Consider the following 24518-nt stretch of genomic DNA (forward strand, 5'->3'; position numbering starts at 1 on the left):
TTTTTTCTTTACATAGTTCAATGTGCTGACAACAAAATCACACAAAAAGAATCAATGGAAATCCAATTTATCAACCCATGGAGGACCTGGATTTGGAGTCACACTCAAAATGAAAGTGGAAAACCACACTACAGGCTGATCCAACTTTGATGTAATGTCCTTAAAACAAGTAAAAATGAGGCTCAGTAGTGTGTGTGGCCTCCACGTGCCTGTATGACCTCCCTACAACGCCTGGGCATGCTCCTGATGAGGTGGCGGATGGTCTCCTGAGGGATCTCCTCCCAGACCTGGACTAGAGCATCCGCCAACTCCTGGACAGTCTGTGGTGCAATGTGGCGTTGGTGGATGGAGCGAGACATGATGTCCCAGATGTGCTCAATTGGATTCAAGTCTGGGGACGGGCGGGACAGTCCATAGCATCAATGCCTTCCTCTTGCAGGAACTGCTGACACACTCCAGCCACATGAGGTCTAGCATTGTCTTGCATTAGGAGGAACCCAGAGCCAACCGCACCAGCATATGGTCTCACAAGGGGTCTGAGGATCTCATCTCGGTACCTAATGGCAGTCAGGCTACCTCTGGCGAGCACATGGAGGGCTGTGCGGCCCCCCAAAGAAATGCCACCCCACACCATGACTGACCCACCGCCAAACCGGTCATGCTGGAGGATGTTGCAGGCAGCAGAACGTTCTCCACGGCGTCTCCAGACTGTCACGTCTGTCACGTGCTCAGTGTGAACCTGCTTTCATCTGTGAAGAGCACAGGGCGCCAGTGGCGAATTTGCCAATCTTGGTGTTCTCTGGCAAATGCCAAACGTCCTGCACGGTGTTGGGCTGTAAGCACAACCCCCACCTGTGGACGTCGGGCCCTCATACCACCCTCATGGAGTCTGTTTCTGACCGTTTGAGCAGACACATGCACATTTGTGGCCTGCTGGAGGTCATTTTGCAGGGCTCTGGCAGTGCTTCTCCTGCTCCTCCTTGCACAAAGGCGGAGGTAGCGGTCCTGCTGCTGGGTTGTTGCCCTTCTACAGCCTCCTCCACGTCTCCTGATGTACTGGCCTGTCTCCTGGTAGCGCCTCCATGCTCTGGACACTACGCTGACAGACACAGCAAACCTTCTTGCTACAGCTCGCATTGATGTGCCATCCTGGATGAGCTGCACTACCTGAGCCACTTGTGTGGGTTGTAGACTCCGTCTCATGCTACCACTAGAGTGAAAGCACCGCCAGCATTCAAAAGTGACCAAAACATCAGCCAGGAAGCATAGGAACTGAGAAGTGGTCTGTGGTCCCCACCTGCAGAACCACTCCTTTATTGGGGGTGTCTTGCTAATTGCCTATAATTTCCACCTGTTGTCTATTCCATTTGCACAACAGCATGTGACATTTATTGTCAATCAGTGTTGCTTCCTAAGTGGACAGTTTGATTTCACAGAAGTGTGATTGACTTGGAGTTACATTGTGTTGTTTAAGTGTTCCCTTTATTTTTTTGAGCAGTGTATATTTTACATAACCATAAAAACTGTATTTTCAGCTGTTTGAAGCTGGTGTACAAAACCGAAAGTAAAAGATGCAAAAACAAAATTTAAGAACGGGAAGCATAGAAATAGTGCACATCTACTGCTTCTTAGACTTGCTTTCAATGAGAATGACAGATCTATGACCCACATTTCTATGTGAATTTGGTCAGGTCGCCCAAAAAGCTACATATTGTAGTTTTAAGTGTCCATGTTTGCACCGCTCAATTGCTAGCTTTTGAGTGGCGCGACCGATAGAGATGCTTAAAGGAGGACGGTCATGTGTGCCAAATCATGAAGAAGTGGTACTTGCTAAGCAAGCAGTGTGACGTCCTTTACACAGCGTGATGTCCTCTCAGATCTCTGCTGTTTAGCCATAATATCATGTAAATGTCCATCTCAAAGCCCAGGAGTCACACAGGAGTAAATATTTATCACATTCAGAGTGCACGCCCACACAAGCAGACTGAGAATCCTCCAGTCAAAACCTCTCTTTTATCTACCCCTCCACCAATATAAAAAAGTAAAATGGAACAAAAACACGAGAAATAGAAATAAGAAAAGCACGAGAAATAGAAATAAGAAAAACAGGAGAAAGTAAGTAAGCTATATACAGGTTCAGTTCCAGAGTCAGTGTCAACACCATATTTATAATGTGCAGGGATACTGGCGTGGTAGGGTTAGATATGTATAGAGGTAAGGCATTATGATATATGATAAACAGAGTAGCAGCAGTATATATGATGATTGTATGAGTCATGTGTGCTCCCTTTCTGACCTCTAGGTCACCAGGGTGCTCGTCATGGCGCAAACCTGTCACCAGCGTTACGTGCATAACGACACTCACCTGGACTCCATCACCTCCTTGATTACTGCCCTTTATATGTCACTCCCTTTGGTTTCTTCCCCAGTCGTCATTGTTTCTGTCTCATGTTGGTGCGCTGTTTGTGTTTCTTGTTGTATTTGTTTATTTATTAAATGTATTCACTCCCTGAACTTGCTTCCCAACTCTCAGCGTACATCGTTACAGTATGTGAGCGTGTGTGTAGAGTCCGTATGAATGTGTGTGCGTGTTATGGGTGTGTGAGAAAATTGTGTGTGTGTGTGTGTGTGTGTGTGTGTGTAGACTGTGCATATAGAGTCAGTGCAAAAATATAAATAAATAGAACGGTATATTTAGTAGTGCTGAGCGATTAACCAATTGGTAGTTACGATCTTGTCTCATCGCTGCAACTCCCCAACGGGCTCAGGAAAGGCGAAGGTCAAGTCATGCGTCCTCCGAAAAATGCCCCGACAAGCCACCCTGCTTCTTAACACACTGCTCACTTAACCAGGAAGCCAGCCACACCAATTTGTCAGCGGAAACAACGTTCAACTGACAACCGAAGTCAGCTTGCAGGCACCCGGAGTTGCTAGAGCGCGATGAGCCAAGGAAATCCCAGCGGCCAAACCCTCCCCTAACCCAGACAATACTGGGCCAATTGTGCGCCGCCCTACGGGGCTCCCGGTCACAGCCGGCTGTGACACAGCCTGGGATCGAACCCAAATATCTTTAACGGACACCCCAGCGTGAGCTTTTGTATGCGTGTGATGTCAGAATGCACTCACTGTTCCGGTGAAATGTGATTGTTACTCAACAGGACAGTTAACCCCCGCTGCCCTCAAACCAAGGCACGCTGCCTGCTAATTATTTACAGGCTGTTTCAACTTGTTATTTTTAGAATTATTTTCTAACTTGTTTAATTTTTGAACAACAGTTTGAATTAAGGTGTGTTCCGCCTCCTCATTAATTCACATAGAAGTAGCCCATTTCAATGTTGCGGAAAATTTACGTTAAAGGCATTACTGAGCCGGACACACTTCTCTCTTCGACAAGAGCCGAAGCACTTCCCCAGTGTTCTCACAGCTCAAGTATGCAGACATTTGCGCATCTCCAGTCAGAACAGAAGTTGCACAAACTTTTTCCCTCCTGGCACCTTATCTGGCTGGCATTGCCTTCATAGCTGTTTTCCTTACTGATAATACATTTGAACATATGCGTGTTACTATCAAATTAAGTGCCTTATTAAATTATCATTATAGTTTCTGAATCTCGTGTTGTCATTTCTACTGTAGCACACTGTATGTATGGAGAATAATGTATTTACCGTTTTATTCACGTTTTCAAGTACTGCTGACAAATCATGCATTCCAAATCTTGCATGGATTGTAATGGACACATACAGTTGAAGTCAGAAGTTTACATACACTTAGGTTGGAGTCATTAAAACTCATTTTTACAACCACTCCACAAATTTCTTGTTAACAAACTATAATTTTGGCAAGTTGGTTAGGACATCTACTTTGTGCATGACACAGGTAATTTTTCCAACAATTGTTTACAGACATATTATTTCCAGAACAACAGGGGTTAGGGTTAGAACAACAGCAAAGGACCTTGTGAAGATGCTGGAGGAAACAGGTACGAAAGTATCAATATCCACAGTAAAACCAGGCCTATATCGACATAACCTGAAAGGCCGCTCAGCAAAGAAGAAGCCACTGCTCCAAAACTGACATAAAAAAGCCAGACTATGGTTTGCAACTGCACATGGGGACAAAAATCGTACTTGTTGGAGAAATGTCCTCTGGTCTGATGAAACAAAAATAGAACTGTTTGGCCATAATGACCATCGTTATTATTGGAGGAAAAGGGGGGGGCTTGCAAGCCAAAGAACACCATCCCAACCGTGAAGCATGGGGGTGGCAGCATCATGTTGTGGGGGTGCTTTGCTGCAGGAGGGACTAGTGCACTTCACAAAATAGATGACATCATGAGGACAGAAAATGATGTTGATATATTGAAGCAACATGTCAAAACATCAGTCAGGAAGTTAAAGCTTGTTCGCAAATAGGTCTTCCAAATGGACAATGACCCCAAGCATACTTCCAAAGTTGTGGCAAAATGGCTTAAGGACAACATAGTCAAGGTATTGGAGTGGACATCACAAAGCCCTGACCTCAATCCCATAGAACATTTGTGGGCAGAACTTAAAAAGCATGTGCGAGCAAAGAGGTGTCATGACGTTGGCCGGTGGGTAAAGTTTATGACCCCCCCATAAATACCTTTCTCCCTTCCCTCTCTCCCTGACTCTACTGAAGGACTCTTGAATAGCCTTTGTTAAACATAGAGAGTCTGGGAACATCAAACAAATGGGGGGAAAGGAACCATATTTCGGTAATAGAACCAGTTGAAAATATACGTTGGTACTTAATGTATATGATATCTGTTCGGTTGTCATCTGAGACATTATGACTGATGACAGGACAACATAAACTGTATCTGGGAAAGTCTACACATTCTAGTTATCAGATTCACATGGAATTGTTGTGCAAATTAAAATGTTTGAAAATGAAACTATTTGTGATAAGATTAAATGTAATTTTAGCTTCCAAATGAGAGAATTGGGTTTTCATAAGGTTAGAGCCCTGCTCAATCAGTGGCCCGCCCCTGTGAAGAGACATGGGTTATAAACTATGAAACACACCCTTCTCTCCCTCCACTATATAAGCCCTTGACGAAAATGTAACCTCCTGTTCCGAGGACGATAGGACGACGGTCCATACGTTAAAAAGGAATAACATGTCAACTACAAAACTAAGCCAACCTCAGCATGAGCTTTGGTTGTGAATGGTATGAACTTTGAACTCTTATTCACTAAAGAAGTGAGACCTACTAGCCACTGAGTTAGCAACAGCAGCTGTAAACGTGGGCTAGGAAAGGACAGTCTAACACACAACGAAGATACTACAACGTATACAATTTACCACCAGAGACATTCTTCCGAGGACAGGAAGATCTCTGTTGGCCAACACGGCCAGCATCTACGACCAACCTACCGAAGCACAGCTCAGAGTAAATATTTATTGCATTTTCCTTTTCCAAATGGGTGGTAATTTAGAAGGCATAAGATACTGTATTTACGAAAGATTAGCTTCTCCCTTTGTTCCTCAGTCTTCCCGCTCTTTCTTTCAAGCCCAACCCCCTCTCTTTGTGTAACAAGCCATCATACAGGTTCGGTCCACCAGGGACGTTTTCTGTATGACATAATTTGCATTCTGTGTATATGTAATTCTGTGTGATTAGTTAGGTATTTAGGAAATAAATAATTAAACCCAATTTTGTACTGCTGATTCAACTTGTTAGCCAGGGTTCGTGAACCAATTATTTACAACTTTCAGATGAGACTGAAATAAGGTGACGATTAATATTGACTGCTATTCAGAGTTTATTTGGAAGATAACAGCTCCATAAACACTCTTTCGTGGTGCCCCGACTTTCCAGTTAATTACAATTACATGATTAGCTCAATGAGGTAATATTAATTACAGAAAAAGGATTTTATAGAATAGCATGTCATATCACTTAATCCGGCATAGCCAAAGACACGACAGAGGCCTACAAACCTGATTCAGTTACACCAGCTCTGTCAGGATGAATGGGCCAAAATTCCCCCAACTTATTGTGGGAAGCTTGTGGAAGGCTACCCGAAACATTTGACCCAAGTTAAACAATTTAAAGGCAATGCTACCAAATACTAATTGAGTGTATGTAAACTTCTGACCCACTGGGAATGTGATGAAAGAAATACAAGCTGAAATAAATCATTCTCTCTACTATTATTCTGAGATTTCACATTCTAAAAATAATGTGGTGATCCTAACTGGCCTAAAACAGGGAATTTTTACTTGGATTAAATGTCAGGAATTGTGAAAAACTGAATTTAAATGTATTTGGCTAAGGTGTATGTAAACTTCCGACTTCAACTGTATATGTGTGTAAAATACTTATTTGAAGGTTGTACTGATTATGATGAGCTAATGCTAAGCTAATTGACAGCTACAATATATGTGGCGCCATGTTTGTTGACATCATTCAATGCATTCTGGTTGTCACATAAACATCTACAGTGAGGGAAAAAAGTATTTGATCCCCTGCTGATTTTGTACGTTTGCCCACTGGCAAAGAAATTATCAGTCTATAATTTTAATGGTAGGTTTATTTGAACAGTGAGAGACAGAATAACAACAAAAAAATCCAGAAAAACGCATGTCAAAAATGTCATAAATTGATTTGCATTTTAATGAGGGAAATAAGTATTTGACCCCCTCTCAATCAGAAAGATTTCTGGCTCCCAGGTGTCTTTTATACAGGTAACGAGCTGAGATTAGGAGCACACTCTTAAAGGGAGTGCTCCTAATCTCAGCTTGTTACCTGTATAAAAGACACCTGTCCACAGAAGCAATCAATCAATCAATCAGACTCCAAACTCTCCACCATGGCCAAGACCAAAGAGCTCTCCAAGGATGTCAGGGACAAGATTGTAGACCTACACAAGGCTGGAATGGGCTACAACATTTACATTTTTACATTTTAGTCATTTAGCAGACGCTCTTATCCAGAGCGACTTACAGTAGTGAATGCATACATTTCATTTCATACATTTTTTTCTTTTTTTTCTGTGCTGGCCCCCCGTGGGAATCGAACCCACAACCCTGGCATTGCAAACACCATGTGTTGCAAACACCATGCTCTACCAACTGAGCTACAGGGAAGGCAAGACCATCGCCAAGCAGCTTGGTGAGAAGGTGACAAGTTGGTGCGATTATTCGCAAATGGAAGAAACACAAAAGAACTGTCAATCTCCCTCGGCCTGGGGCTCCATGCAAGATCTCACCTCGTGCAGTTGCAATGATCAAGATGACGGTGAGCAATCAGCCCAGAACTACACGGGAGGATCTTGTCAATGATCTCAAGGCAGCTGGGACCATAGTCACCAAGAAAACAATTGGTAACACACTACGCCGTGAAGGACTGAAATCCTGCAGCGCCCGCAAGATCCCCCTGCTCAAGAAAGCACATATACATGCCCGTCTGAAGTTTGCCAATGAACATCTGAATGATTCAGAGGACAACTGGGTGAAAGTGTTGTGGTCAGATGAGACCAAAATGGAGCTCTTTGGCATCAACTCAACTCGCCGTGTTTGGAGGAGGAGGAATGCTGCCTATGACCCCAAGAACACCATCCCCACCGTCAAACATAGAGTTGGAAACATTATACTTTGGGGGTGCTTTTCTGCTAAGGGGACAGGACAACTTCACCGCATCAAAGGGACGATGGACGGGGCCATGTACCGTCAAATCTTGGGTGAGAACCTCCTTCCCTCAGCCAGGGCATTGAAAATGGGTCGTGGATGGGTATTCCAGCATGACAATGACCCAAAACACACGGCCAAGGCAACAAAGGAGTGGCTCAAGAAGAAGCACATTAAGGTCCTGGAGTGGCCTAGCCAGTCTCCAGACCTTAATCCCATAGAAAATCTGTGGAGGGAGCTGAAGGTTTGAGTTGCCAAACGTCAGCCTCGATAACCTTAATGACTTGAAGAAGATTTGCAAAGAGGAGTGGGACAAAATCCCTCCTGAGATGTGTGCAAACCTGATGGCCAACTACAAGAAACGTCTGACCTCTGTGATTGCCAACAAGGGTTTTGCCACCAAGTACTAAGTCATGTTTTGCAGAGGGGTCAAATACTTATTTCCCTCATTAAAATGCAAATCAATTTATAACATTTTTGACATGCGTTTTTCTGGATTTTTTTGTTGTTATTCTGTCTCTCACTGTTCAAATAAACCTACCATTAAAATTATAGACTGATCATTTCTTTGTCAGTGGGCAAACGTACAAAATCAGCAGGGGATCAAATACTTTTTTCCCTCACTGTATCAGACAAAAGATGTTATAACGAAATGAGGTGAAGGGATGGTTCACTTGTGTTTCAAGTTAACTTCTGGATATGAATGATGGAAGCGAATGATGGTAGATGACACACCCCCTTCAACATGCATACTGCAAACAGACCCAACTCATCTTGTAATCTCTGGTTGATGCGAAAAAACAAACATGGCGGCGCACACAAACTACACATCATTGGATTACTTTAGATTTTTAGAAAGTGTTTTACTCAATTATTTAGATCACTGATGAGCTCACCCGTGATGTGATGAATTGTAAATAGTTATTTCTAATCGCTAATTCATATTATGGTTTCTGTCACCCGAGAGTTAGCTAAATATGACCGCTTGTGCTAAGTTACTCTTTCCTCAGTTAACACTATGACTAATGTAGCCTACATTTTCCGGTTTGGATGAGAATTGTGTTATGCTAAAAAAGTGTTCTAATCACACCGGTTTGAGCATACGCTGCAGGTATTTTGGTATTTCATTAGGATCCCCATTAGCTGTTGCAAAAGCAGTAGCTACTCTTCCTGGGGTCCACACAAAACATGAAACATAATACAGAATGACATAATACAGAACATCATTAGACAAGAACAGCTCAAGGACAAAACTACATACATTTTTAAAAAGGCACACGTAGCCTACATATCAATGCATACACACAAACTATCTAGGTCAAATAGGGGAGATGCGTTGTGGCGCAAGGTGTTGCTCTCTCTAATTCTCTCTTTCTTTCTTTCTCTCGGAGGACCTGAGCCCTAGGACCATGCCTCAGGACTACCTGGCATGATGACTCCTTGCTGTCCCCAGTCCACCTGGCCATGCTGCTGCTCCAGTTTCAACTGTTCTGCCTGCGGCTACGGAACCCTGACCTGTTCACCGGACGTGCTTGTTGCACCCTCGGCAATTACTATGATTATTATTATTTGACCATGCTGGTCATTTACGAACATTTTAATATCTTGACCATGTTCTGTTATAATATCCACCCGGCACAGCCAGAAGAGGACTGGCCACCCCTCATAGCCTGGTTCCTCTCTAGGTTTCTTCCTAGGTTTTTGGCCTTTCTCAGGAGTTTTTCCTAGGGAGTTTTTCCCAGCCACCGTGCTTCTTTCACATGCATTGCTTGCTGTTTGGGGTTTTAGGCTGGGTTTCTGTACAGCACTTTGAGATTTCAGCTGATGTACGAAGGGCTATATAAATAAATTTGATTTGATTTGATTTTGATTTTGCTTTATCTGTTTTTTAAACCAGGTTTGCTGATGCTTTGAGCAATATGAGATGGAAGGAAGTTCCATGCAATAAGGGCTCTATATAATACTGTATGTTTTCTTGAATTTGATCTGGATTTGGGGACTGTGAAAAGACCCCTTGTGGCATGTCTGGTGGGATAAGTGTGTGTGTCAGAGCTCTGTGTAAATTGACTATGCAAACAATTTGGGATTTTCAACACATTAATGTTTCTTATAAAACGAAGAAGTGATGCAGTCAGTCTCTCCTCAACTCTTAGCCAAGAGAGACTTGCATGCATAGTATTAATATTAGCCCTCTGATTCCAATTAAGAGCCTGACGTGCCGCTCTGTTCTGGGCCAGTTGCAGCTTTACTAGGTCTTTCCTTGCAGCACTGGACCACACGACTGGCCTATAATCAAGATTAGACAAAACTAGAGCCTGCAGAACTTGCTTTGGGGAGTGTGGTGTCAAAAAAGCAGAGCATCTCTTTATTACAGCTAGACCTCTCCCCATCTTTACAACCATTGAATTTATATGTTTTGACCATGACAATTTACAATCTAAGGTCACACCAAGTAATTTAGTCTCCTCAACTTGTCCAACAGCCACACCATTCATTACCAGATTCAGCTGAGGTCTAGAACTTAATGTACCAAATACAATGCTGGACTGGACTGTCCGCACCACCCTCTGTAGGGACATGCGATCGAGGGCGGTACAGTTGCTCTACCAGTCAGGAAGTCCAGGATCCAGTTGCAGAGGGAGGTGTTCAGTCCCAGGGTCCCAAGTCTGGTGACGAGGTTGGAGGGGACAATGGTGTTGAACACATTCTCACATAGGTATCTAGGTAGGTGCGGGCAGTGTGGAGTGCAATTGAGATTGCGTCGTCTATGGATCTGTTGAGGCGGTCCGCAAATTGAAATGGGTCTAGGGTGTCATAACCAGCCTTTCAAAGCACTGTATAATTACAGATGCGAGTGCTACAGGGCAGTAGTCATTGTGGCAGTTATCCTAAGAGTAATGGAACAGGAATAATGGTGGTCAGCTTGAGACATGTGGGGGTTACAGACTGGGACAAGGAGTGGTTCAAAATGGCCGTGAATATGCCTGTCAGCTGATCTGCGCATGCTCTGAGAACGCACCCTGGAATACCGTCTGGCCCCGCGGCCTTGTGAGTGGTGACCTGATTAAAAACCTTACTCACGTCGGCCTCAGAGCAAGATAACCCAGTCCACTGGGTAGGCGAGGGGCCCTCACGCACAGCTCTGTGTTGTTTTTATAAAAGTGTGCATAAAATGCATTGAGTTTGTCTGGTAGAGAGGCATCGTTGGGCAGATCACAGCTGGGTCTTCCTTTGTAATCCGTAATGGACTGTAGCACCTGCTACATTCAGTGGTTGTCAGAGCCTGTGTAATAGCATTCCACCTTGTTCCTATATTGTCCTTTTGCTTGTTTGATGGCTCTGCAGAGGTCGAAGTAGGACTTCTTGTACTTGCTTCTGTCTTCAGCCATAGTCTTAGGGTTAGCTACGATAGCCCTGTGTGCGGTAGACCTGTCCTTTAGCTCAGCGCCAACCTCGATTTAAATCCAGGGCTTTTGATTGGGGAAGAGCGAACCTTCACTGTGGGGACAACATCAACGATGCATTTCCTAATGAAGCCGCATTAGGATAGCCTCAGATTCGGAGGACCATTTCCCTACGGAGGGGTTCCTCCTGTTTGAGCTTCTGCTTGTAGACAGGACGCAGGAGTATAAAGTCATGATATGATTTGCCGAAGGGATGACGAAGGAGGGCCTTGAATGCATGCTTGTGGGTAGAGTAACAGTGGTCTAGGACTTTATCGACCTAGTGGCGAAGGAGACCTGTTGATGGTAGGTGGGCATCACGTCTTAATGGACGCGGAATTAAAATCACCGGCAACAAGGAAAGCAGACTTCGGGTGCATGGTTTCCTGCTCGTTTACAGCCACGTACAGTTTTTTAAGTGCCAACTTGTTGTTTTTCTTGTCCTGAGGTGGAATATATACAGCAGTCACAATAACAACTGAAAACTCTCTTGGGAGGTAGAAGGGTCGGCATTTGATCATCAAGTATTCAGGTGAACAATGGGTCGACAAGACAGGTGAACAATGGGTCGAGACTTTCACTGCGTTAAGAGTCAGAAAACGATTTGCTGTGGATGAAGAGACATACTCCCCCCTCTCTCGATATCCCTGACTCCAATGTCCTGTCTGCTCAATGAATAGAGAATCCATCGAGTTGGATAGCCATGGGGGTATCCTATCCGAAAAGCCATGTTTAAGAAAAGCAGAGAATATTTCAGTTACAAGAGTCCCACTGATAGCAACTCTGCGATCGGAGATCATCAATCTTATTATCTAGTTACTGTACATTGGCCAATGGAATGGAGGTAAGAGGTGGCCGGGTTTCCTTTCACCTTAACCTTATCAGGACTCCCCCTCTCCTGCCTCGTTTTTGCTGGCGTTTCCTCTTGGGTAGCCCGAAGACAGACAGAGAGAGAGACAGAGAGAGAGACAGAGAGAGAGACAGAGAGAGAGACATAGAGAGAGACAGAGAGAGAGACAGAGAGAGACAGAGAGAGAGACAGAGAGAGAGACAGAGAGAGAGACAGAGAGAGAGACAGAGAGAGAGCACCCCCACAACATGATGCTGCCACCCCCATTCAATCCATCCATCCCTCTGTCTCTCCCCTTGTCCTCTTTCTTTTCATCCCTCCCTCTTTCTTTCCATTCCCCATCTCCTCCCCTATCTCTCCTCTCTTCACTAGTACCACACTGCTTTTTAGGATATGAATCCCAACAGCCCCCTGTACCGTTCCATCATTATAATGTATTAGACTGAATCACCATGGCCATAATCACAGGACAATGTTGATATATGTACAGCACGTGCTCACTCAGGTAATTGAAATATAGGCCTACAGCAGCAGCAGCAGCACCTGACTGACTGCATTACTTTTATCACTGATGTCATTATCAGCCATCGTAAACACCTCTCAGCCATACAGCCACACACACCCACACACCAAGAGCAGTATAATATGGCAGGTGGGTCTGTGGGCAGATGCTGCAGCAGATACACCCACCCAGAGATTTATATGAGTGTAAATGATAGCCACAGAGGGCTAGGAGCTGCACGGTCCTGCACTACTCTTCCACTATCTGACCTGGCTATCCAACGTTGAGAGGAGATAAGAGATTTAGACTGAGCACAGAGGGGAAAAGATAGGGACTAAACTCCTAGTGAGGAGAGATTCTGTCCTGGCTGGATTCTGTGGAAGTATGAAAGATGGATTGATTTTTCTATCAGGGGGAAGTGAGAGAGGAGGGTGGGACGCAATTAATGGATGGGGTCATTCCAGCCTGTCCTACCGCTCTCCACCTCCACAGTGATATACTCTGCATCAAAGGTAGTGCACTATAATATATTCCCTGTATACTATAATATATTTCTTACAGTATATTATAAGGTATAGTTTGCCATTTGGGACACAGATACTGGTCGTGTTCCCCTGCTCAGACGTTGCATGCATCAACCAATGGTTGCGTGCAACATCAGCGACTGTGCCGTCGGGCACCAGATTCTATAACATATGATGTGGTTAACTGATACGCAAAATACCTATCCAGGCGTTAGTTCTGGCATGTGTCAGCAACGCCTGGTCATGGGCAGAGGAACGTGCCCAATATCTGTCAGATGGCCCCACTATAGGGACTAGGACTGGGACACGGGTGAGATATGGCTGTGTGACACCACCACAACCTCTGGGCTTACTTTGGGTCACAGAGACAACGTGCCACTGACACACCCCCCATGCCAACAGGGACGCCCTTCCGGATACCTCTGTCCCTGCACTCACCCCACCTCTGCCCTGTCTTCCACCCTGTCCACCCTCTCACCCCAGCCCACCTCTGTCCTGTCTTCCACCCTGTCCTCCCTCTCACCCCAGCCCACCTCTGCCCTGTCTTCCACCCTGCCCTCCCTCTCACCCCAGCCCACCTCTGCCCTGTCTTTCACCCTGTCCTCCCTCTAACCCCAGCCCACCTCTGCCCTGTCTTTCACCCTGTCCTCCCTCTCACCCCAGCCCACCTCTGCCCTGTCTTCCACCCTGCCCTCCCTCTCACCCCAGCCCACCTCTGCCCTGTCTTTCACCCTGCCCTCCCTCTCACCCCAGCCCACCTCTGCCCTGTCTTTCACCCTGCCCTCCCTCTCACCCCAGCCCACCTCTGCCCTGTCTTCCACCCTGCCCTCCCTCTCACCCCAGCCCACCTCTGCCCTGTCTTTCACCCTGCCCTCCCTCTCACCCCAGCCCACCTCTGCCCTGTCTTCCACCCTGCCCTCCCTCTCACCCCAGCCCACCTCTGTCCTGTCTTTCACCCTGTCCTCCCTCTAACCCCAGCCCACCTCTGCCCTGTCTTTCACCCTGTCCTCCCTCTCACCCCAGCCCACCTCTGCCCTGTCTTCCACCCTGCCCTCCCTCTCACCCCAGCCCACCTCTGCCCTGTCTTCCACCCTGCCCTCCCTCTCACCCCAGCCCACCTCTGCCCTGTCTTTCACCCTGTCCTCCCTCTCACCCCAGCCCACCTCTGCCCTGTCTTCCACCCTGCCCTCCCTCTCACCCCAGCCCACCTCTGCCCTGTCTTCCACCCTGCCCTCCCTCTCACCCCAGCCCACCTCTGCCCTGTCTTCCACCCTGCCCTCCCTCTCACCCCAGCCCACCTCTGCCCTGTCTTTCACCCTGTCCTCCCTCTCACCCCAGCCCACCTCTGCCCTGTCTTCCACCCTGCCCTCCCTCTCACCCCAGCCCACCTCTGCCCTGTCTTCCACCCTGCCCTCCCTCTCGCCCCAGCCCACCTCTGTCCTGTCTTTCACCCTGCCCTCCCTCTCACCCCAGCCCACCTCTGCCCTGTCTTTCACCCTGCCCTCCCTCTCACCCCAGCCCACCTCTGCCCTGTCTTCCACCCTGCCCTCCCTCTCACCCCAGCCCACCTCTGCCCTGTCTTTCACCCTGCCCTCCCTCTCACCCCAGCCCACCTCTGCCCTGTCTTCCACCCTGCCCTCCCTCTCACCCCAGCCCACCTCTGCCCTGTCTTCCACCCTGCCCTCCCTCTCACCCCAGCCCACCTCTGCCCTGTCTTTCACCCTGCCCTCCCTCTCACCCCAGCCCACCTCTGCCCTGTCTTTCACCCTGCCCTCCCTCTCACCCCAGCCCACCTCTGCCCTGTCTTCCACCCTGCCCTCCCTCTCACCCCAGCCCACCTCTGCCCTGTCTTCCACCCTGCCCTCCCTCTCACCCCAGCCCGCTCTTGAGCTTCTGAGCACACACGCCTCCCCGACATGTCCAAACACACATGTGACATGACCCAGCATGACATGGCAGCGGAAAATACACTCCTGGAAACTACTAGACTTCAGGCATGATAGTGAAACAGACCACAGAGGGAGAGGGAGAGATGAGGGAGAAAGGGAGAAGAGAGAGTGAGAGAGCGAGAGGAGATAAAGTGTTAGGGAAAGAGACAAAGAGAGAGAGGGAGAAATTAGGCAAACTATAAGGAAGAGAGAGCGTGAGAGAGAGAGCGCGAGAGAGAGCGTGAGAGAGAGAGCGAGAGAGAGCGCGAGAGAGAGCGCGAGAGAGAGAGAGCGAGGGGGGAGGGGAAATAGAGGTTGTGGTTTATCTGAAGACGCAGCTTAAAAGTGTCTGTCTGTTGAGAGGGTGAAAGGCAGACCGAGAGAAAACAATACATGAGCAGAGTTGATTAGTTACTGTAGGGAGAAGTTAGTGTTTAACATTATATGAAATTCATAAAGTAGTAGACAGTGGTAAACAAATCAGGTCTTCAGGTAACATCTCTTTGCTATGGTCTGTGAACTACTCTCAACGTTAGCATGACAATCACATTCTCATTTGCATTTTTACTAAACTAGTAAAAACAGCTCCATTTCAGCTCGCATGCAAACTCCCTCTGTCTACTTCTCTCTCCATCACTCCCTCTTCTATCTCTCTTTCTCTCCCTTTTCCCTCTCTCTTCACATCTCCATGGCGATGATGCTGCTATGAGTCACCCCCACACTGCTCCTCAGTTTGGTTTAAAAACAGGAGAATATGGGAGTGGAGAAGGGCTCTGTTGCCCTGGAAACAGACTGGGGGTCCCTCCGACCCCCCACTCCACCACCCCCTCCACCCCCACTGGTCCAACGTACTCTGAGCCAGAAGATCCAAGAAAGTCTGTCCCTATAATGTGTTTATGTGATATACATATACAAAACGTTAACACACAAGCACACATTTATCCTGCCCAGAAAAATAGATGAAAAATCACTCTCTTCAATGCTGACAGGCAATCATGGAAGACAATTAAATGTTTACAAACAGAACATGTATGTATACACAGTATGTGGTGTGTGTGTATGCAGTGTGTACGTGTGCATGTGAAAGGTAGAGTATATATACGTATGTTTGCTCTTTCAAAGTACATTGTGTCCTGGTAAGTACCCTGTGATGTCATGATGGGAGAATGTAATGAGGTGATGAGGTCATCAAAGCCACAGAAATGCACTCTGGTAGGCTTGTACTAACAGGCAGGTAAACAGCCAGCTTTAGGGCCAATGGGGACCACACACACACACACACACACATACATACGCGCATGCTCACGCACGCCCACACAGTCATTGTGTGTGTGTGTGTGTGTGTGTGTGTGTGTGTGTGTGTGTGTGTGTGTGTGTGTGTGTGTGTGTGTGTGTGTGTGTGTGTGTGTGTGTGTGTGTGTGTGTGTGTGTGTGCGTGTGTGTGTGTGTGTGTGTGTGTGTGTGGAGGACAGGGTCATATCAGGACTAGGGTGTTTTCAGTTAAACAGAGCAGACCAAACCCTTGTGTTTAGCTACCACACCCTACTGTCCCTGGATCCCTGCCAGAGGCCAAACATACCTGCCTCTGTGTGTGTGTCTGTGTTTGTGTGTGTGTGTGGGGGGGGGGGGGGGAGTGAGTCTAGAGAAAGGGGGATAGAAGTATGGTTGAATATGCATGTGTCACGCCCTGACCAGGTGAACTCTGCTATTTTGGTCAGGGTGTGGCATTTCTATGCTTTATTTTCTATGTTTTGGTTATAGCCTTTCTTTGTGTTTTATTTCTATGTTGGGCTCGGGTGATTTCCCAATCAGACAGCTGTCGCTTGTGAAGTCTGATTGGGAATCACATTTAAGTTCCTTTTCCCCCACGATGTTTGTGGGTTGTTGTCTCGTTATTTGAGCACGTAACGTATTGGCAGTTTTTCCTTGATTTTGTGTACATGTTTAATTCTAGTGTGTTAAATAAACATGTATTCGCTCCCAGCTGCGTTTTGGTCCGCTTCCTCGTCTCCCGACGACAATCGTTACAGCATGTGTGTATGTACGTGTCTGAGCATGAGTAAATGAGTGTGTATATACAGTTGAAGTCGTAAGTTTACATCACTTAGGTTGGAGTCATTAAAACTCGTTTTTCAACCACTCCACAAATTTCTTGTTAACAAACTATAGTTTTGGCAAGTCAGTTAGGACATCTACTTTGTGCATGACACAAGTAATTTCTCCAACAAATGTTTACAGACAGATTATTTCACAATTACAGTGGGTCAAAACTTCACATACACTAAATTGATTGTGCCTTTAAACAGCTTGGAAAATTCCATAAAATTATGTCATGGCTTTAGAAGCTTCTGATAGGCTAATTGACATCATTTGAGTCAATTGGAGGTGTACCTGTGGATGTATTTCAAGGCCCACCTTCAAAGTCAGTGCCTCTTTGCTTGACATCATGGGAAAATCAAAAGAAATCAGCCAAGACCTCAGAAAAAATATTGTAGACCTCCACAAGTCTGGTTCATCCTTGGGAGCAATTTACAAACGCCTGAAGGTACCACGTTCATATGTACAAACAATAGTATGCAAGTATAAACACCATGGGACCAGGCAGCCGTCATACCGCTCAGGAAGGAGACGCGTTCTGTCTCCTAGAGATGAACGTACTTTGGTGCGAAAAGTGCAAATCAATCCCAGAACAACAGTGAAGGACATTGTGATGATGCTGGAGGAAACAGGTACAGAAGTATCTATATCCACAGTAAAACGAGTCCTATATCGACATAACCTGAAAGGCCGCTCAGCAAGGTAGAAGCCACTGCTCCAAAACTGCCATAAAAAGCCAGACTATGGTTTGCAACTGCGCATGGGGACAAAGATCATATTTTTTGGAGAAATGTCCTCTGGTCTGATGAAAGAAAAATAGAACTGTTTCACCATAAAGACCATCGTTATGTTTGGAGGAAAAAGGGGGAGGCTTGCAAGCCGAAGAACACCATGCCAACCATGAAGCACGGGGGTGGCAGCATCATGTTGTGGGGGTGCTTTGCTGCAGGAGGGACTGGTGCACTTCACAAAATAGATGGCATCATGAGGACAGAAAATGATGTGGATATATTGAAGCAATATCTCAAGACATCAGTCCGAAAGTTAAAGCTTGGTCGCAAATGGGTCTTCCAAATGGACAATGACCCCAAGCATACTTCCAAAGTTGTGGAAAAATGGCTTAAGGACAACAAAGTCAAGGTATTGGAGTGGCCATCACAAAGCCCTCAATCCAAGAGAAAATGTGTGGGCAGAACGGAAAAAACGTGTGCGCGCAAGGAGGCCTCCAAACCTGACTCAGTTACACCAGCTCTGTCAGGAGGAATGGGACAAAATTCACCAAACTTATTGTGGGAAGCTTGTGGAGGCTACCCGAAACGTTTGACCCAAGTTAAACAATTTAAAGGCAATGCTACCAAATACTAATTGAGTGTATGTAAACTTCTGACCCACTGGGAATGTGATGAAAGAAATACAAGCTGAAATAAATCATTCTCTATACTAATATTCTGACATTTCACATTCTTAAAATAAAGTGGTGATCCTAACTAGCCTAAGACAGGGCATTTTTACTAGGATTAAATGTCAGGAATTGTGAAAAACTGAGTTTAAATGTATTTGGCTAAGGTGTATGTAAACTTCCGACTTCAACTGTATGTGTGAGATCTTCTACTTCCAGAGAGATCGCTTCGTCTGAGGAGCTTGCCTTGTGCTTGATCTGCTCTCCCCCTAAGAGCATAGTGTCAGAGCTGACATCCTCCCCTCTCTCAGTGATACCACAGGCAGGCTCCCCACCACACCGCATCGCCTAGCCTTGCAGCCTGATTGGCACTTGTTCTTGTCTGGCTGAGAAACAGCCTTTTATGGTGGATGAGCACTCTGTTCAGACACACACACACACACACACACACACACACACACACACACACACACACACACACACACACACACACACACACACACACACACACACACAGGGTCACAATTGCACAACATGTTAGCAACAAACAGCTAAGGAATGCTGTATACTGTACACAGACACTGAGTATACAAAACATTAGGACCACCTTCCTAATATTGAGTTGCACTTCCCTTGTTGCCCTCAGAACAGCTTCAATTCCCCTGGGCATGGACTCTACAAGGTGTCGAAAGCGTTCCACAGGGATGCTGGCCCATGTTGACTCCAATGCTTCCTACAGTTGTGGGAAACTGTTGAGAGTGAAAAACCCAGCACTGTTGCAGTTCTTGACACAAACCGGTGCCTGGCACCTACTACCATACCCTGTTTAAAGACACTTATATCTTTCCCCATTCACCCTCTGAATGGCACACACACACAATCCATGTCTCAATTGTCTCAAGGCTTAAAAATCCTTATTTAACTTGTCTCCTCTCCTTCATCTACACTGATTGAAGTGGATTTAACAAGTGACATCAATAAGGGATCATAGCTTTCACCTGGATTCACCTGGTCAGTCTATGTTATGGAAAGAGCAGGTGTTCCTAATGTTTTGTACACTCAGTGTACATCCTCACTACCGTAGACTACCACACACACACACACACACACACACACACACACACACACACACACACACACACACACACACAGCCTTTGTAAAATGTGGAATTCTTTAATAAGAAACCAGAGTGTTTAAATGTCCATTTTTTTATATTAGATTTGTTAACATGCTTGAGTTGCTTTCATAGGTCTTACAAGTAATTTCATGCTGGCATGACTCTTTCCATCCTGATTAATTTGCTTGTGTTTGTGTTCAACTCCATGTGATCACAAATAAATGAGAGAGTGTGATATCAAGAAGGCAGAACAAGAACAGACCGTTGTCTCAAAAAGGTAGGGGGATTAACATGATAAGAAATTGATATAAATCAGCTAGATGAGTGGTGCCTTGTGAAGACATTACCACATGATAGTGAGAGCCATCCCTCTCCTTTGCTACCTTCCAACCTCTCATAACAGCGTCAGGAACAATCTCATTGACCTGCATGGATCGAAGTCTTAGACAGAAAATTATATTCTGTGACTTAGTTTCTAATTGGTCAATTTGCAAGAGAAAATTATGTAAACATAGCTTGTTTTGATGATTCCACTTCCCTCCTGAAATGGAATTAGCTCATTTAGCATGGAGAAAGCAATTGAAAAAGCACTTAGCAGAACTGTAAATGTTGTTTCCCTGGCTGAAAAGCCCAGGCTGAAGATGGAAATCAATACAGCAGGCCTCTTCACTTCATTCATCACTCTTTTCATCCCTCACTTTCCCCTGGTGTTCCTGGAATACTGGCTCAAGTCAGACACATACTGTTTATACATACACGTGAACACACAATCACACACGCACAACCACACACACACGCACGCAACCAAACACACACGCACGCGAGCTCACATGCAAATACACACACACAGACACCCATCCACATCGCTCAGGCCAAACGCCACGCCCACTAACGCTTCTTCCCCACGATGTGTCTGGATTCGATCTCCTCCTCCTCCTACAACACCCCTCACTTTGACGTCAGCAGAAAGGCCTTATATGATGGCAGTCTCAGACTGACTGTATGTGTTGATAGATGGAGCAGTGGAATTACATTCGGTATGAGTCGTCAGGCAACCATGGAATGAGCAGAGCAAACTCCTGAACAGTAATTAGCCATCTGAAAATAATTATCACCAATATGTCTGATTACATCTTCATTAGCCTCAAGTCACACGATTGAAACAAAAGACGATCTCCATCAAATCAAGGTATTTTACTTTTTCAATACGGCCAATCATAATGTTCTCTTCATCTCTGTTAATTGAGCTATGTAAAGCAGTTACAGTATCTTTGTGGTGGATTGGTTCTGATTGGATCTCACAACCACCACTGCATTACTACAGTTAATTGAAAGTGACCTTGGCTAATTAAAGCTCACAGATTACATCCAGGAGAAGAACATGGAAGAATTCTGTTCATTCTGTGCCATTTATTTCGCCCACCATATTAAGATGCATTTTACAGAGAGTAATAGAAGAAGCTGAAAATATGGAGTTTTCTAAACATGAATTGTAGTTAGACTGTGAGTGGTGTTGTTACCAGTACGATTTAGAAGAGGCAGGATGAACAGGGACTAAGCAAGGTGAGACTCCTTCCATTCCTTCCTCTCTCTGTGCCTCTGATTCCCTCTGTCCACCTCCACCTCTCCATCTTTCTTTCTTTCTTTCTTTCTTTCCTCCTCTCTCCTACTCCTTCTCCCCCTCTCTTTCCAGTTCCATCCCCCACTCTCCGACTCCCACCTCGTTCTCTCTCCCCCTCCCTTTCCATTCCTCACTCTCCAAACGCCCCCCCATCCACCCACCCACCCCCGGCCCCTCTCTGTCTCAGGGCTCAGAGGTTGGGCCGCCCTCCAGCTCCTTTCCCCAGAGCCAGGATGACATCATCATAGTGCTGCTGCCTCATTCCCCAGGAGCCTATTCATCACACACATCATCATCACCAGCATCAGCAGCATCATCTGACTTCACCCGCACTGCACCTCACACACACATGCACACACATCTCTCTTCTACACACTCCACCTCACACCTTTTGCACCGTTCCCCCACCTCCCTCCCTCCAACTACCATTCTCTCTCCTTTCTCTCCTCCCTCTGCGGTTGCTAAACCCAAAGTGAGAGAGGGTATGTGGGGGGAGTGAGAGAGAGAGGAGAGACAGAGACAGACAGAGAAGAGGACCCTGCTAGGGTAAGCAGAAAGCTACAACCTGTGCACTCCCAACAATGCGTCTCAATAAGCCACGCCGCACAAAATCTGACGAGTCAGGCTGGCTACAGAGAGAGAACAACAACATCAAAAAGCAGGAGACCCCTCCGACTCCATTCCCTCTGGAGTGAGAGAGACAGAGAGAGAGAGAGAGAGAGAGAGAGAGAGAGACAAAGGAGGTGTTCAGACAGAGCTCAGGCTCTGGATATGCTTACATGACTTTCCCTATTACTGTTACTGGACAGCACTTACCTGAACACATCACATCACAGAGTAAACAGATACTTACTGAACACACCACATCAAAAGAGTAAACACAGAACAATATTTCCATCATGTTCATCTTCACTAGTTAGCCTACATCCAGCCGCTCAACTCCTATCCATTGTATATCTATTTAAAAACACTGGCAGAACTGGTTGGCACCTGTGTGGGGCAGTAGTGGGCACCAGTTTGGGGCAGCAGTAGGCACCAATGTGGGGCAGCAGTAGGCGCCAGTGTGGGGCAGCAGTAGGCACCAGTGTTGGGCATGTGTAAGCACTAGTGTGGGGCAGCAGTAGGCACCAGTGTGGGGCAGCAGTAGGCACCAGTGTGGGGCAGCAGTAGGCACTAGTGTGGGGCAGCAGTAGGCACTAGTGTGGAGCATGAGTAGGCACTAGTGTGGAGCATGAGTAGGCACTAGTGTGGGGCAGCAGTAGGCACTAGTGTGGGGCAGCAGTATGCACCAGTGTGGGGCAGCAGTATGCACCAGTGTGGGGCAGCAGTAGGCACCAGTGTGGAGCATGAGTAGGCACTAGTGTGGGGCAGCAGTATGCACCAGTGTGGGGCAGCAGTAGGCACCAGTGTGGGGCAGCAGTACTTGTGGTTGTGGACAGGGTGAGGTAATGTTGATGGTGACTCACGTAGTCATGGAAGGCCTTGGCCTCACTAGAATGTTCACATGTCTCTCTCCTCTCCGGGGCCGCGCAGTACAGGTCCCAGAACACACTGTAGCACAGGGACGGCGGGGAGGTTATATACACAGAAGTGCAAAAAACACACTAAAATAACATTATCTTTATCATTATTAATGTTATCATCCTGATTTTTTCAGAATGTTACCAGGACCCATATTCACAGAGGATCTCAGAGTAGGAGTAGGAGGGACAAGGTCCCCCTGTCCGGCAAGGCAGCCCCCCGAAACCTCTCTGAATCAGACTGACTAGGCATCCCCCTTCCCTTCCCTTTCATTAACATCTAACAGGGAAAACTGAAGTGGTTTTAATAAGTCCATTGATAGGTCATTGTCATTTACAACAAGTCATTGACAACAAGTTGTAATAGAGAGGCGGATGAAGATAAAGGAGAGTACTGTGCTCACCACCACCAAGAGTGGAGGAATCCTGGGGGCTCTCCTAATGTGATGTTCTTCTCCCATCGGATCTAGAGACACAGAAAGACAGAGAGGTTTCAGATAAGGTGTATAAAGTGTAGGTGTAGACTCCATTGTACTGTAATATTGATGACATGAAACTAAACTCTACAAGTATTTTGAGGGTATGTGGGAATTCACATACACATCATTATATACAGTGAGCTCCAAAAGTATTGGGAGAGTGACACATTTTCTGTTGTTTTGGCTCTGTATTCCAGCACTTTGGATTTCAAATGACACAATGATTATGAGGTTAAAGTGCAGACTGTCATCTTTCATTAGAGGGTATTTTCATCCACATCGGGCGAACCATTTTAAATTACAGCACTTTTGTACATTGTCCCTTCATTTCAGGGTACCAAAAGTATTGGGACAAATTCACATATGTGTATCAAAGTAGTCAAAAGTTTAGTATTTGGTCCCATATTCCTAGAACGCAATGATTATATCAAGCTTGTGACTCTAAATTTGCTATTTGTTTTGGTTGTGTTTCAGATTATTTTAATGTGTTTCAGATTATTTTGGAAAATAATGTATTGTGTCATTTTGGAGTCACTTTAATTGTAAATAAGAATAGAATGTTTCTAAAAACTTCTACATTAATGTGGATGCTACCATTATTATGGATAATCCTGAATTAATTGTTAATAATGATGACACACAAATATCATACCTCCAAGACATACTAACCTCTCACCATTACAATAACAGGGGAGGTTAGCATTTGAGGGGATTTATCAAATCAAATTCTATTTGTCCATGCACCGAATAGAACAGGTGTAGACCTTACCGTGAAATGCTTACTGACAAACCCTTAACCAACAACACAGTTTAACAAATATTTTGTTAAGAAAATATTTACTAAATAAACTAAAGTAAAACATTTTTTTTTTAAAGTAACACAATAAAAACATTAGATTTTTTATTTCACCTTTATTTAACCAGGTAGGCCAGTTTAGGTAGGCCATTTACAACTGTGACCTGTCCAAGATTATAAGGGCACAAGGCGAGACCCAGATGCAGACACAGGAGGCAGATGGTTAGAGTCCAAGATGTTTATTAACAATCCAAAAAGGGTAGGCAAGAGAATGGTCATGGACAGGCAAAATGTCAAAACCAGTTCAGAGTTCCAGAGGTACAGAATGGCAGGCAGGCTCGAGGTCAGGGCAGGCAGAATGGTCAGGCAGGCGGGAATGGAGTCCAGAAAAACAGAGAAAGGTCAAAACCGGGAGGACTAGTAAAAGAGAATAGAAAAGTAGGAGCACGGGAAAAAAACACGCTGGTTGACTTGAACATAGAAGACGAACTGGCACAGAGAGACAGGAAACACGGGGATAAATACACTGGGGAAAATAAGTGACACCTGGAGGGGGGTGGAGACAATCACAAGGACAGGTGAAACAGA

The 24518-nt window shown here is 45.8% G+C and overlaps 1 protein-coding gene across 1 annotated transcript in view; it reads right to left on the reverse strand.

Moving 5' to 3' along the window:
* LOC115200279 (single-stranded DNA-binding protein 2) overlaps nt 1-24518 on the reverse strand; it is a 116351-nt gene that overhangs the window by 40614 nt on the left and 51219 nt on the right. The window contains exons 3-4 of the mRNA XM_029763217.1: nt 23060-23121; nt 22602-22686 (exon numbers count right to left, since the gene is read on the reverse strand). Coding sequence (XP_029619077.1) covers nt 22602-22686; nt 23060-23121 — 147 coding nt within the window. The remainder of the gene's footprint in view (nt 1-22601; nt 22687-23059; nt 23122-24518) is intronic.

The sequence above is a fragment of the Salmo trutta genome, chromosome 9, assembly GCF_901001165.1.
Source record: "Salmo trutta chromosome 9, fSalTru1.1, whole genome shotgun sequence".
Classification (NCBI taxonomy): Eukaryota; Metazoa; Chordata; class Actinopteri; order Salmoniformes; family Salmonidae; genus Salmo; species Salmo trutta.